At 37.5% G+C, this 13092-nt stretch overlaps 1 protein-coding gene across 7 annotated transcripts in view; it reads right to left on the bottom strand.

The window, feature by feature from the left end:
• The window catches only part of CCDC148 (coiled-coil domain containing 148), a 172466-nt gene that overhangs the window by 92558 nt on the left and 66816 nt on the right, over window positions 1-13092 (bottom strand). For 4 of the 7 annotated variants that reach the window (XM_060687976.2, XM_060687975.2, XM_060687972.2 and 1 more), the window contains 2 exons: window positions 12015-12075; window positions 9933-10054 (listed from right to left, as the gene is read on the bottom strand). In XM_060687976.2, coding sequence (XP_060543959.2) covers window positions 9933-10054; window positions 12015-12069 — 177 coding nt within the window. In that variant the 5' untranslated portion in view covers window positions 12070-12075. Of the gene's footprint in view, window positions 1-9932; window positions 10055-12014; window positions 12076-12933; window positions 12968-13092 lie in introns of all 7 variants that reach the window. The other 3 variants (XM_087881898.1, XM_060687973.2, XM_087881897.1) reach the window with 1 other exon arrangement.

Here is a 13092-nt window from a genome sequence, read left to right on the forward strand (position 1 = left end):
AAATCAAGCACTCCATCTACACATTACTAATGTGTGATTTTGGTGGTACTTTATGCAAAATAAAAGTCTGGTTTATATATTACTACATTTCCATATGACTGAATGGAACTTCTAATATAATCATAGAATTTTGCCAAAGTCTTTCATCAGGTATTTAAATCTGAACCATTTCTTTATGACCTAAGGGAAAATATAGGCAATGTGATCCAAAGAACAACAGCAGAAACTTTCAATTTTATTTATCATTAAAATTCCATTTTCTCCATAATAAACTTTGAATACTATTGTCATGGGTTCGTTTTGAATGGTAGAGCTACAAACAGGATGAATAGGAATATGGTTCACTCTTGCACAGTTACTGGTACATTTATTTCTTAACAGGTAAAGAACTAAACTAACACAAAGTACTAAACTGGCACATTTTTACTTCTCTGCTTAACTTAACTCTGCTACTTACACTAAGTTTTCTTATTAGTGTACTACTGCTTTATTTTCAGAGACTTTAAGCTTTTTGTACTGAATCAAACTATTAAACCATCTTTGCTAATATTTGCAACTGCTTCTTTAAGTGCTGCTGAAATCATTTTAGCCATTAAATTGCTTTCATTTTCAGTCAAGGTTTTTATAGCCTTTTAGTCTACCTAGTTATCAGCAGATACTCTGCTCCTGTCCCTGTCCCTCTCTCCACCCACCCCCTCCCCTTTCTCTCACACACACAGGAGAGAGACAAGATTACTTTTCAGACTGGGCGAGTCACAGTCTCTCTCAGGCCCCTCTTAGAAGCAGCTGCCTCTGCTTGTCCTCTTCTTAGTTCCCCAACATCTCAGTTCTTTGGTCTCCTGAACCGTCTTCTCCCTAGACTTATGTCTTCTTCTTTCCAACAAAACTATAGTCTCCAAGCCAATCCAGACAAAACCACAAGAAGGCCTTTGCTTCAGAGATGAAATCTAAAAATTTTCCCTACCGGTTCTGTGGGCGTGGCTTGGTGGGGGTGGGGGTGTCCTGTGACTGAGTGGGCGTGGCAAACTTGATGTCACTCACAGCCATGCCCACTCAGTTACAAGACCCCCTCCCACCAAGCCCACAGAACCCGGTAGGAAAACTTTTTAAATTTCTATTCTGCCACCCATTCGCCACCCACTCACTCTTCACTTTGGGTCGGGAGCCAGGGCCCAGGGATGCGCCATTCCCTGGGGCCCTGAAGCCGCCGCCTGCTCGCTGCCTGCCTCAACCAGGTCAAGGAATGCACCATTCCCCAACACCAGCCTTGCCCCGGAGCCACTGCCTGCTCTCTCATCGCCAAGCGGCGTGTCCTTACCTTTCTCCCGCGGCTGTCTGTCAGGGAAGGCAAGTGCCTGAAAGTTACCGGAGTCGCTCACTCTCCTTCTTGAATGTGCCGCCACCATCGCCACCCTGGTCCACGCGCCGGCTGCGAAAGCGCACACCCAACCTGCTGCTGATGAGTGAATGAAATAAACAGTGTGCGCTTGCGCAGCCAGCGCATGGACCAGAGGGCGATGGTAGCAGCACATTCAAGAAGGAGAATGAACGACTCCGGTAAATTTCGGGCACTTGCCTTCCCTGACAGCCAGCCATGGGAGAAAGGTGAGAAGTAGGATACACCGCGTGGTGAATGGCAAGCAGGCGGCGGCTCCGCGGCTTCGGTGAATGGCAGGTCCCTAGGCCCCAGTCCCCGACCCAAGGCGAAGGGCGAGCGGGCGGTGAGCAGGCGGCGGTTCCGTGGCTTCGGTGAATGGCGCATCCCTGGGCCCTGGCCTTTGACCCAAGGCGAAGGGCGAGTGGGCGGCAGCTCTGGGGCAAGGCTGGAGTCTCTTTCTGGGCATGTCACTTCTGCCTGTTGGGCCACTTCCAGGAAGTAATGACTTCTGAGTGGGTGGGCGGAGCCTCCAGCTGCCATTGCTACTGATTCTCCAAACAAGGTCCGATCCGGGAGCATTTCACCCCTGCTTTGCTTATATTGGGGTTCTTTTCAGTGAGCAGGCTAGCCCAGTGGTGAAAAAAGTATAGCAATTCCAATTTGTTTCTAGAACTGTTGTGAATCAACTTGCCAGAACTTATCACTATAAGAAATAAATTATTACTTTTACTTTACTTTGGCTTCCAAGCAAAAACATTAGGAGGGATCAACTCACGCTTCTCTAGTAGACAGTGATGGGAAAGAAGATTTCGTATCCACCAAATTCTTCTACACAAACTTCCTGCTGCAATAATAGCCAAGTTAATGGTTCCTAATGAACTTGGGAGTATATGAGAACTTGCTTACTTAATGCCCTCTCCTTGTAACAATCAGCTTTTATATAGAACTGTTTAATATCAGATTTGGCTTGATCTAAGTCTTTTAATTTCTGTAGTAAATATTTTCACAAGTGACAGATGCATCTACAGCCAAACAACCAAAGGAAAGTCTTTATATGCACAGGAATGGAAGGGATCCCTATGACAACCCAACTAGAACACACAGCTTATTAAGAATTGTTAGTTTTCACAGAGATAAAATTGTTATGCATTGCTTTACAACAATGAATCTATAGATTTTCCATACTCCATTTAGTGAACAAAGATAGGATACTTCTTTCGGACTATATTGCTACCATGATTACTATCATCCTGGCATTTATTTGTCATAAGGAATAGATTTATTGAGATTAGCTCTTTGGGATGAAAAATAAATAAATAAAGGTAGGCCTCAACTTACAACTATTCGTTTAGTAAACTTTTAAAGTTACAACAGGTACTGAAAAAAGTGACTTATGGCCGTTTTCACAGTTAAGATCGTTCTAGTATTCATTTCCACAGTCACAGGATAAAAATGCGGACACTTGGCAATTGACATTTATTATGCCAATAAATGACAGTTGCAGTGTCCCAGGGTCATGTCATCAGCTTTTGCGACCTTCTGAGAAACAAAGTCATTATGGAAGCCGTGTTACTAACTTAACCACTGCAGTGATTCACTTAGCAACTGTGGCAAGAAAAGGTTTAAAGGGAACAAAACTCACTTAACAACTGTGCTGCTTAGCAACAGAATTTTAGGCTCAGTTGTGGTCGTAAATTGAAGACTACATGCAGAAGCCTTATCCAGTTATCAGTAGATGAAATACTTAATAGATAGTGTGTCATCATTCCTTTGTATGTATACAATGCTATTTTATTCCATTTTTTTTAAAAAAAAGTTTAAAATATGTTAAGGAGATTAACTGCTTTCATATAAATTTGTTTTACAGAAACAAAATGGATTGCATTTTTACATACTTGATTTTCAGGTAACAGGGATGATCAGTCTCCATCTGTCATTTTACACGCTTTTAGTTTCATTTTAGAAAACTCTTTGCCTAACTACAGATTTCTATTAAAAAATACCTTTTTTATTATTGTGCTACACAGGAACTTATTTTCAAACACAAACAGAGCTTCCTTGATGGAAATATTAGTGAAAAATGAAATATTAAGAGATAAAGAGTTTACTTTTAAAGCTTTTGCATATATTGAGCTGCTTTTGGCTTTGGTCTTCATGATAAATAGTTATCTGCCATCCACATGTATCATTAGAATAAAATTAGAAAATGTATGGGATATTCATTCTAGCCTTTCTCCCTTGTCACTTCTTTGGATAATAGAGCTGTTCTTTTTGCAAGAACTGATCTTTTCATTTTTATGGTGTATTCCCAAAATCTGTAAATCCTTTCAGATAGAAGGCTCTTAATACCATAAAAGACAAGGTGCAGCAGCTTCATTTTCCCCACTTTAATGGATTCTTAATGCAAAGTTAAAAAAAAAAAAAACCCAGAAGTGGAAAAATCAAGAGAGTTAACAATGAAAGTGATATTAGCTAGGTATCCTATCAAATTCTATGCCCAATAAAAGCCTCATTTTAAATCATTTTAAGTATTTTATTGATTCTGAAAACCAAGAGTGGTTTCCTATATATATATTTAATTACTATTTATCCTTATATATTACTTGCTCACTGCAGAAAGACAGAAAGACAGAAATACAATGGCTTCCTGAAACTGTGCATCTCTGAAATAACACACTTCCACATTCCATCTCAGCTACTTTTTCGTGGAAAACACATGGATGCATCTTACTATGCTGTAGCCATTATGGAGAGAAAATTAATAAACAACATTATTATTATTATCATCATCATCATCATCATCATCATTATTATAAAAGCATATTTTAAGTTATTTACAAAATATAGAATACACACCGTTAAAAACCAAGAAGTAAATATATATATATATATACAAGTAGTCCTCGAGTTACAACCACAATTGTGCCCAAAATTTCTGTTGTTGAGTGAGATATTTGGTAAGTGAATTTAGCCCCATTTTACGACCTTCCTTGCCATAGTTGTTAACTGAATCACTGCAGTTGTTAAGTTAGTAACCTGGTTGTTAAGTGAATCTGGCTTTCCAACTGACTTTGCTTATCAGAAGGTCACAAAAGGTGATCACATGACCCTGGGACACTGCAACCATTGTGCATACGACTCAGTTACCAAGTCTCTGAATTTTGATCATATGATCAAGGGGATGCTGCAATGGTCATATGTGTGAAAAATGGTCATGTCACTTTTTTCAGTGCCGTTGTACCTTTGAACAGTCACTAAATGAACTGTTGTAAGTTGAGGACTACCTGTATACAACCAAAAGTAATGGATAATGAAAAACTAGAAACGTAATCCATTCATTGAACATTCCTACAAAGAAAATTTAGAAAAAGTGATAGAATACAACAGGGCCCTGAAAACATGCAACGATGCAAGTTTTCCTTCCTTCCTCAGAATTTCCTGCTATGTCAGTTTTCCAAATGAGCTACACATCAGAAATAGGAGAAATTCCCATGCTTGGATTTTTATTATTTATGCATGAATGCTTCTTCAAGTACTTGGTTTTGGTTTGGTACATCAGGGGCTGATAATGCTGATCTTTCATAATAGCATAATTATTGTCACTGAAGCAGACTATCTCAATCCTGGCGAAAGAGATATATTCTCAAGACTACCATGGAGCAATTCTTGCATAAATGTAGACTGAATTAACACTGTTTTTTTTTTAAAAAACCCATTAAACTATATAAAATGGAATTGGACTATTGCAGGCTGCCTTTAAATCAAGCAAGCTAGCATGTAACTATGTACTGACCACTAGCCACCAAGACACCATTAAAAACAACGATCTGGTGCTAAGTCTAATAGTGGTCTATTAAAACCATTTCCTCCTTCATAGCTCACTCATTATAAGCCTCCAATGGTTATTAGAGACAGAATACCTTCACTACCATGCCACATAGTGCTGAAATTCTTCAAAACTCCATCTACCCAACTAAACCAAGAGCAGCAGGCATATGACTGGTGTCCTCCACTGAATTTGGCCAGAGTGGAAAATTCAAAAGATAACACCCAAGTGCAAGAGATCTTCCAATGAGAGCCATTAAAACAGAAAGAACACCTGAGATACATCTGCCAAGAACATTTTGCTTCGTATTTGTTACAAAACAGCCCCATTTTGATCTGTCTCTTAAACAGAAGTTCTACAGCATCCATGTTTAGACACAAACTTCTCTAAATTAGTGATTCCTTGTACAGAAAGGTTTATGGGAAGGAAGATTTTGTATAACTTCAATAAATTGTATCTCTCAGTTAGAAGAAAAACCAGTAGGCAATAGCATTTTACAATTCACCATGAATATATATCCAGTATATATCCAGACAGATTTGTTTAATATATCGTTATGTTTTAGCATCACTCTAACCCTCTTTTACACCTAGTAATAGATTATGCCATTGTTGAATCCACTGTGTTCTCAGCTTTCCAAAAGGGGAATAGCCTGTAGAACCATCTCGTAATGAATGGGAATGTGAAATAACTGAAAATGAAGGATCATATAGGTAGCTGGTTGAATAAATGCAGGCACATTAGCAACAAAATGGGGAAGGCTAGAAATACGTGAATAAGAAATCCTTAACAAGTTTTTCTAAAGCAGCGTATGTTTGAAAACAAGTGTTGCTTGCAGTTTCTTCTATTCTAAAATAGAGCAGCTTCCATTCTCTTCCTGATTATCCGTATATAAAGCAAAAATAATTTGGTCTTTGTCTCTATAAGTGCCAAATCAGTAAAATAAATTAAATTAAACCAGGAAATTAAATTTTCAGAAATAATGGCTTCAGTATATTTATGCTAAATGAATAGTGTTGATAGGGTCAGTAACATGAAACAAAACTAGAGTGTAGCATTTTGTGTGCTTTGCTTTGCTTTATTCTTTCTTGTCACTCAAAATGGGGTTTTTTGCAGCCATCTCTGCTGTGCAAATAGGAAGAACCACTTAAGAGTAGCTGGTACAATGTTTTAAGAAATCTGATCCGTTCTGATCCAGGATATGGATATGGATACACAGACAGACAGACAGACAGACAGACAGACAGACAGACACACACACACACACACACACACACACACACACACACACAAAAGAACAGGGGTGTTAAATTCGTGGCCCACAGGCCAGATGCGTCATGCGCTGGCCACGCCCATCCTCAGTTTAGTGAAGGAGGGGAAAGTCGTGATACGTCATGTGATGACGTGTCATTGAGAGTTTGACACCCCTGCACTAGAACCAAAGAGGTATTAGGATATGACTTTTCATTAATATTGAAGCTAGTAGCTTTAATGTTCTATAATATAGTACAGTAATGTTTTTCTTGCCAATATACAGAGGTGACATTTTCAGCCTCAGGTGCCAAAATAACTTATATATTTTGGCTGTGCTTATTATGGAAGGGGGTGGGGGAGGGAGAAAACCATAGAGAAGGGTGCCATTTGAGAAAGTGACACATCTTGTTGTAATCTGCAGCCTCCCACTTTCCTAATACCTTAGTATTTGAATGCCACTCAAGTTCTGGATATCAGAACTGTTGTTACAGCAGAAGAGAGACCTTCCTAAGAGGGTTAGACTGTTATCAGCAGCAAGAGCGGCAAGAGTTCTGGCAGGGATACACAAAGAACTGCAAACTAAATCATATGTCCCCACAGATTGCTGTGCTGCAATTCATAAAAGCTAAGCAATCACAGCAGTTGCCTGGTCATTGTGTTTCTTACTTAAGTGAAGGAACAAAATCTTCCCAGTTTACACATTACATTCATTTTCACTGCAACCCGACCTCTCTCCTTGTTATGGAAACATACTGCCTCATATATTGTGATTGCTAATTATAGCTTGTTCAGATTTTAAGCTACTTAAGCATTCCTATACATGAAAAACTGGGGCAAAATATCTTAAACAGAACCTAAGAGCTGCTTATTAGAACAGCCTATTAACTCATTGTGAAATCAGTAGAGGTCCTCATGGAGTCAAACCAACACTGTCATTGCACAAAAAGCAGGTACGAACAAACTCAGGTTTCCAAATGCATGAGGAAAAAAAAGTCTCTTTGTAAAGAGGAAATGAAGCTAAGGGAAGAAACAATTTGAAAATGTCTATAATAATCAAACTTGCACAGTATGTTGGTTGATTCTTAAAGGGGGAAGAGTGAAGGGAAACCTAGAAACCGAATGGAGTATTTAGGAAAAGGATATGGTTTATTGATAGCAACCAGAGGTGGGATTCAGCAGGTTCTGACCAGTTCTGGAGAACTGGTAGCGGAAATTTTGAGTAGTTCGGAGAACCGGTAATAAAAATTCTGACTGGCCCTACCCCCATCTATTCTCTGCTTCCCAATTCCCAGCTGATCGGGAAGAAGTGGGGATTTTGCAGTAACTTTCCCCTGGATTGGGGACGGAATGGAGATTTTATAGTATCTTTCCCCTGCCATGCCCACCAAGACATGCCCACCAAGACATGCCACGCCCACCAAGCCACACCCACAGAACCGGTAGTAAAAAATTTTGAAACCCACCACTGATGGCAAGGATCAGTGATCCTGAACAGGATCAACCTGTGTTGCAGCATTTCATGGCAAATCTCATTTATTTGTAAATATTAAGAATAAATCAACTAAATGTAACATTGTTGTTTACAAGAACACAATCCTGTCATTTTGAATGCTGAGACTTTCCACAATACAGTGATTGTGTGATATAGAAAGCTGGATTAAATGGACCAGTGAGTAGCTGGGCTCTTTATTCAATTTACCTTTGATAAATGTGCAATTCACAGTGACAAGGAAGCAGTTTCAAATGTCACTATGTTCTTGTGCTGCAAATTCTTTCATTATATTTTTTTGGGCTAATTAATACTTACTAGCAGTAGCTGCCTTAACTTGGAACAGACCGAGTTAGGCTGAGAGAGACTGGATTCATGTAACATTATTACTTATGATTTGCTAAATAAATCACAGTTGGTTGGGCTTATATGCTAGATCAATGATGGCGAACCTTTTTGGCACCGAGTGCCAAAAAGGGAATGCACGCATGCGTGTGCGCCTGGGCCACAACCCAGAAGACGAGCTGCCCAGGGCACATGCACACACCCGAAAATGAACTTCAAATTTCACCTACTGAACTTCTGGTTTCAGCCAGCTACTCTTCGGATTTCTGGCGTGCATGCACACACGACGATCAGCTAACTGGCCTGCATGCTCACGCAGGAAAACGGAAGACCAGCTAAAAGATTTTCTAGTTTCCAGCACTGCTGCATGCAAAAAGTCCAGCTGATCATCCCCCCAGAAGAGGAACAGGCAACGCCACGTGTGCCAGGTGACATGGCTCCACGTGCCATTTGGGCACGTGTGCCATAGGTTCACCATCACTGTGAATCATGTGTGACATGGAATCATGTCACACAAATCATGGTTTACTAATTACAACAGTAATTAGTAATTAAGATACTATGGTGAAAACGAAAGGAATCTTTTTTCAAGTATTATAAAGATTCAAAAAAGAGCAGAGAGCATCCTAATGATAGGGTTTACTTAAATTTGCAAAAATACCCTGTTTCCCCCAAAATAAGACATCCCCTGATAATAAGCCCAATCAAACTTTTGAGCGCATGGCAATAAGGCCAAGCGCTTATTTCAGGGTTCAAAAAAATATAAGACAGGGGGTCTTATTTGGGGGGAAACACGGTATATATTTACAATCTATATTTATTACTTTAACTAAAAAGTTAACAAAACTGAGTAGTCATAATCTTATGACTTATTATATGAACCTTTTTGCTTTACATTTCCCAAAAATAATTATCTCTGTAATTTTTACGTCAGGAAGAAGGAAGGAAGGAAGGAAGGAAGGAAGGAAGGAAGGAAGGAAGGAAGGAAGGAAGGAAGGAAGGAGAGAAGGAAGATTCTGTTGTTGAAATGTTCATCATGATGTCACAATTCAAACTCAAGTTCATAAATGCATTGTGATACTACATGCAGGTAGATAAGATACATTTCAATTCTGTGATACATGTTTTATTGCTTTCCTCCACAGAAGGCAAGGGCAAACCACATTCATATTGTTGCCAAATCTCCATAATTGAACTACCTGTCCATGTAGTCTCCAGAAGCCAACCCTAATTCAAAGAAGTTTTAGTTTTACTCTGTGTTGCTAATAATTTTGTAAACTGCTTCAAACAGAGGGATAAAAAAAAGGAAAATTGAGTAAATAGAAGGAAGGTTTTAAAAAGTTTCAAGTGGCATTCATAAATTGCACAAACTCTATAAGCATCAATACTTAATCAAAGTGATATTACTAATTAATGGCACAAGTTCAGATCAGTTGATAAAAGATTCAGCTAAGTTTTACAATCCAATTGTTAATACTGTTACTAATTAGCAATGTTTGCTGACTTCCTGTTTTCATCCATACTCTGCCTAATGTCTAGAGGATATACTTTAATGAATGCTATACACTAGATTTTACGGAACGTTTTTCTTGAACAACTAGAATTGCATATAACATCCATCATGATTTATAGATACTTACCTTTAAAAGGATGTTAGCAGACTGTAATTTCTTTGCTTCAGTAACTGCGTAGAGTTCTTCATAATCAACAGGTTTGTACTTTGAACTTTTAAGCCCATTTTTCACACGAACAACCAAATTGTCTAGTAGAGGCATAAAACAATTCAGATTGTTGAATAAAATTAAACATTACATGTTTAACATTAAACAAAAATAAACATGATAGTTTAAAAAGTGTGACATTAAGAGGAAAGTCTATACTGTCTATACAGTTTGTTTTTCTAAACAAAGTTGCAGCCCATGGAAACGATTATGTTACAAATACAAAATAAGAAGAAATACTCTTTAAGGTAGGTAAATATGCAGAAAACAACCTACACAACCAAAACATTCAGGTTTTAATTTGATTGCTTCAATCATTTACTTACTACTTAGAACTTAAATCCACTTAAACTTCATAAAAATGCCCAGTTGAAACTGGGGGAATAGACAATAACAATTTCCCTTAAATCAATGATAGGCCATTGTGGTTTATAGACTGCATGCATCTGTCTGTCTAATTTCAGTTTTGTGACCCTCCTGCCCAAGACCTGAGGATGATAGCACTACAATTGTTCAGTTTTGATGTTATATTATAGGTATAGTTATCGATATCTACTATCCAAACATTTTAAAGTTCTATGTTGAATAAACCCAAACTGCAAAATCTAGTTCATTCAAAGAGAGGCATTTTTATTTTGCTGCGCCTCAGTTGTATTTCTATTTCACTTCTTTTAGGCTCCTTAATTTAAAATGAACAACCAACCCCTATCGATAAGAAATGTTGTATAACTCTGATTTAGATTATTAATATTTGGTTCTGCCTAAGCACGTTATGTGAATAAGGTAAGAAAGTTGGATCCACATTTATTCATGCTTAATTTAAATGCACTGACACTCATCCCATTTCTTTAAATAGATCTGTGTTAAGCATTACCAAAATCCAATCCAATCAATAGTATAACACATGCCTTAAAGAAACCCATCATACTAAAATACACTGGAAAGCATCTAATAGAAATGAAGTAGCCTACAGATAATCAGTCTTGCAAATTGGTTCTGACTAGCTCAAAGAAAATTAACTTATACCAACATATCTACTTAAGGATGTATTGCAATGAATTCTCATAAATGTAATTCATGATGTTTCAGAATCTTTTTTCCAATCTGATAATGTCAATACTATACATCTTGATCTCCTGGCAAAGCACATTATTTTAGCAATCTCAGCCTTTATTTTAAGGCAGTAAATTGCCAAAGATGCTAACAGAAAATAGCAAACATATGTCCTTATACTCATTTTTATATACTATCCAGTCTGCATCAGCAAACAATTTATTTAAGACTGAGTGTAATTCTAATCACATTGCTTGGAAATCAGTTCCATTGGGCACACTATTTTCCCTCCTGACTTCTCCTTTCTTCTTCTTCCCTCATTTTTAAGCTATACAGATGTACAATAAAATCATCAATGGTCGCAAGTCTTTTGAAGTGCTAGATACAACACTGAACATTTATTACTAAAAGTATTTCTCTTCCACCATAGAGCAAAAGAACTATTGGCAGTTTAGAACACAATCAATCAACTCAGTAGGTCAAACTTTACAAATGATAAATTCTACATACAGGCAATCCTTGATTTAAAGCCACAATTGAGCTCCAAGCTCCCATTGCTAAGCAAGACAGTTATTAACTGAATCACTGCACTTGTTAAATTATTGTAGTAACACATTGTTAAGTGAATTTGGTTTCCCCACTGACTTTGTGTGTGAGAAGGTCACAAAAGGTGACCACATGACCCCAGGACACTGCAACCATAATAAATACATGCCAGTTGCCAAGCATCGGCATTTTGATAGTATGACCATGGGGATGCTTCAACATTCCTGTGAAAAATGATCATAATTCACGTTTTTCAGTGTTGTCATAACTTCAAATGGTCACTAAATGAATAGTTGTTCAGTCGAGGTCTACCTGTATAATCTACGTGTAACTAAAAGAATTAATCACATTGTAAGGAAAGCTAAAATGCATACATTGAAAAGAGTTTTTTTTTTAAATTACCTATATTGCTATTTCTTTGAGTTGTAATAAATCCTTGAAGATCTCTTTCACTCATCTTATACTGTTGAAAAATAAACATATTACTTGTCAAAAAGTGACACCTTTGAATGTATTCACTTGATTTTTTTTGTAAGGGGATTTATTTATACAGGAGTTCCTTATTGATATGAAATCTATTCTAAGGACAGTTATTTTAGCTGTCTAGAGTACATACATTTTATTATGGTTTTTTCCCCCCTAATGGACAAAGTTTATTAAAAGTTCAGCCAAATGTGATGTTATACTTTTGTAATAAAGACTGTTGACTTTACAAAATTTCTTGTCTGATTTTATTAATATTTACTTGCCCCAAACTCTCACTGAATCCAATAAGGCTTTCTACCAAATACCTAAGATCACAGCCTTAGTAATGAAGGATTCAACCATTGGAGAATAAAAATCATGAACCTTATACAAAATTTGCAATGATATTAAACTCCAAAGATTAAATAAAAGCTATAAAGATACTTGTACACAGAGAAGGAAAAAAAGTACGAAACTGAATCTTCTCATATTCCATATTTAACACTGCACTCTTATATATGGATTCCTTTCTATTAGTGAATTTAAGCACCCAATAACCTTACAAATCTTCAGAGGATTTCTTACTCTCCTCAACAACAACAACCCCCCCATTTACACGTATAAGACCATACACACAAAGTTGCACTCTTATATAAGACTCTGAGTTTATTAACTTCTTGAAGACTCATTTAAGATGACTTAAAACCATTGGAATTTCGATGCCTATGAATAATTAAAATATTACTCACATTAATAAGAGGTAAGCAAGCAATGTGTATATTGACTAATGTCTGGAAAAAATATAACCCATAAGATTTAACAACCTATAGCATGGGTGTCCAACGTTTTGGCTTACCTGGGCTGCACTGAGTGAAGAGCTATTGTCTTGGCTGCATATAAAATATATAATATAGTTGTATAACATAAAATAATATACTAAGATTAAAAGTTTACAGTCATGTGGGGCAGCATTACTAACTAGCTGTCCAAGGCTGCATGTGGCCCAGGGGTGGGT

Source organism: Pantherophis guttatus, chromosome 1 (assembly GCF_059756535.1).
Source record: "Pantherophis guttatus breed Tessera chromosome 1, ASM5975653v1, whole genome shotgun sequence".
Taxonomy (NCBI): domain Eukaryota; kingdom Metazoa; phylum Chordata; class Lepidosauria; order Squamata; family Colubridae; genus Pantherophis; species Pantherophis guttatus.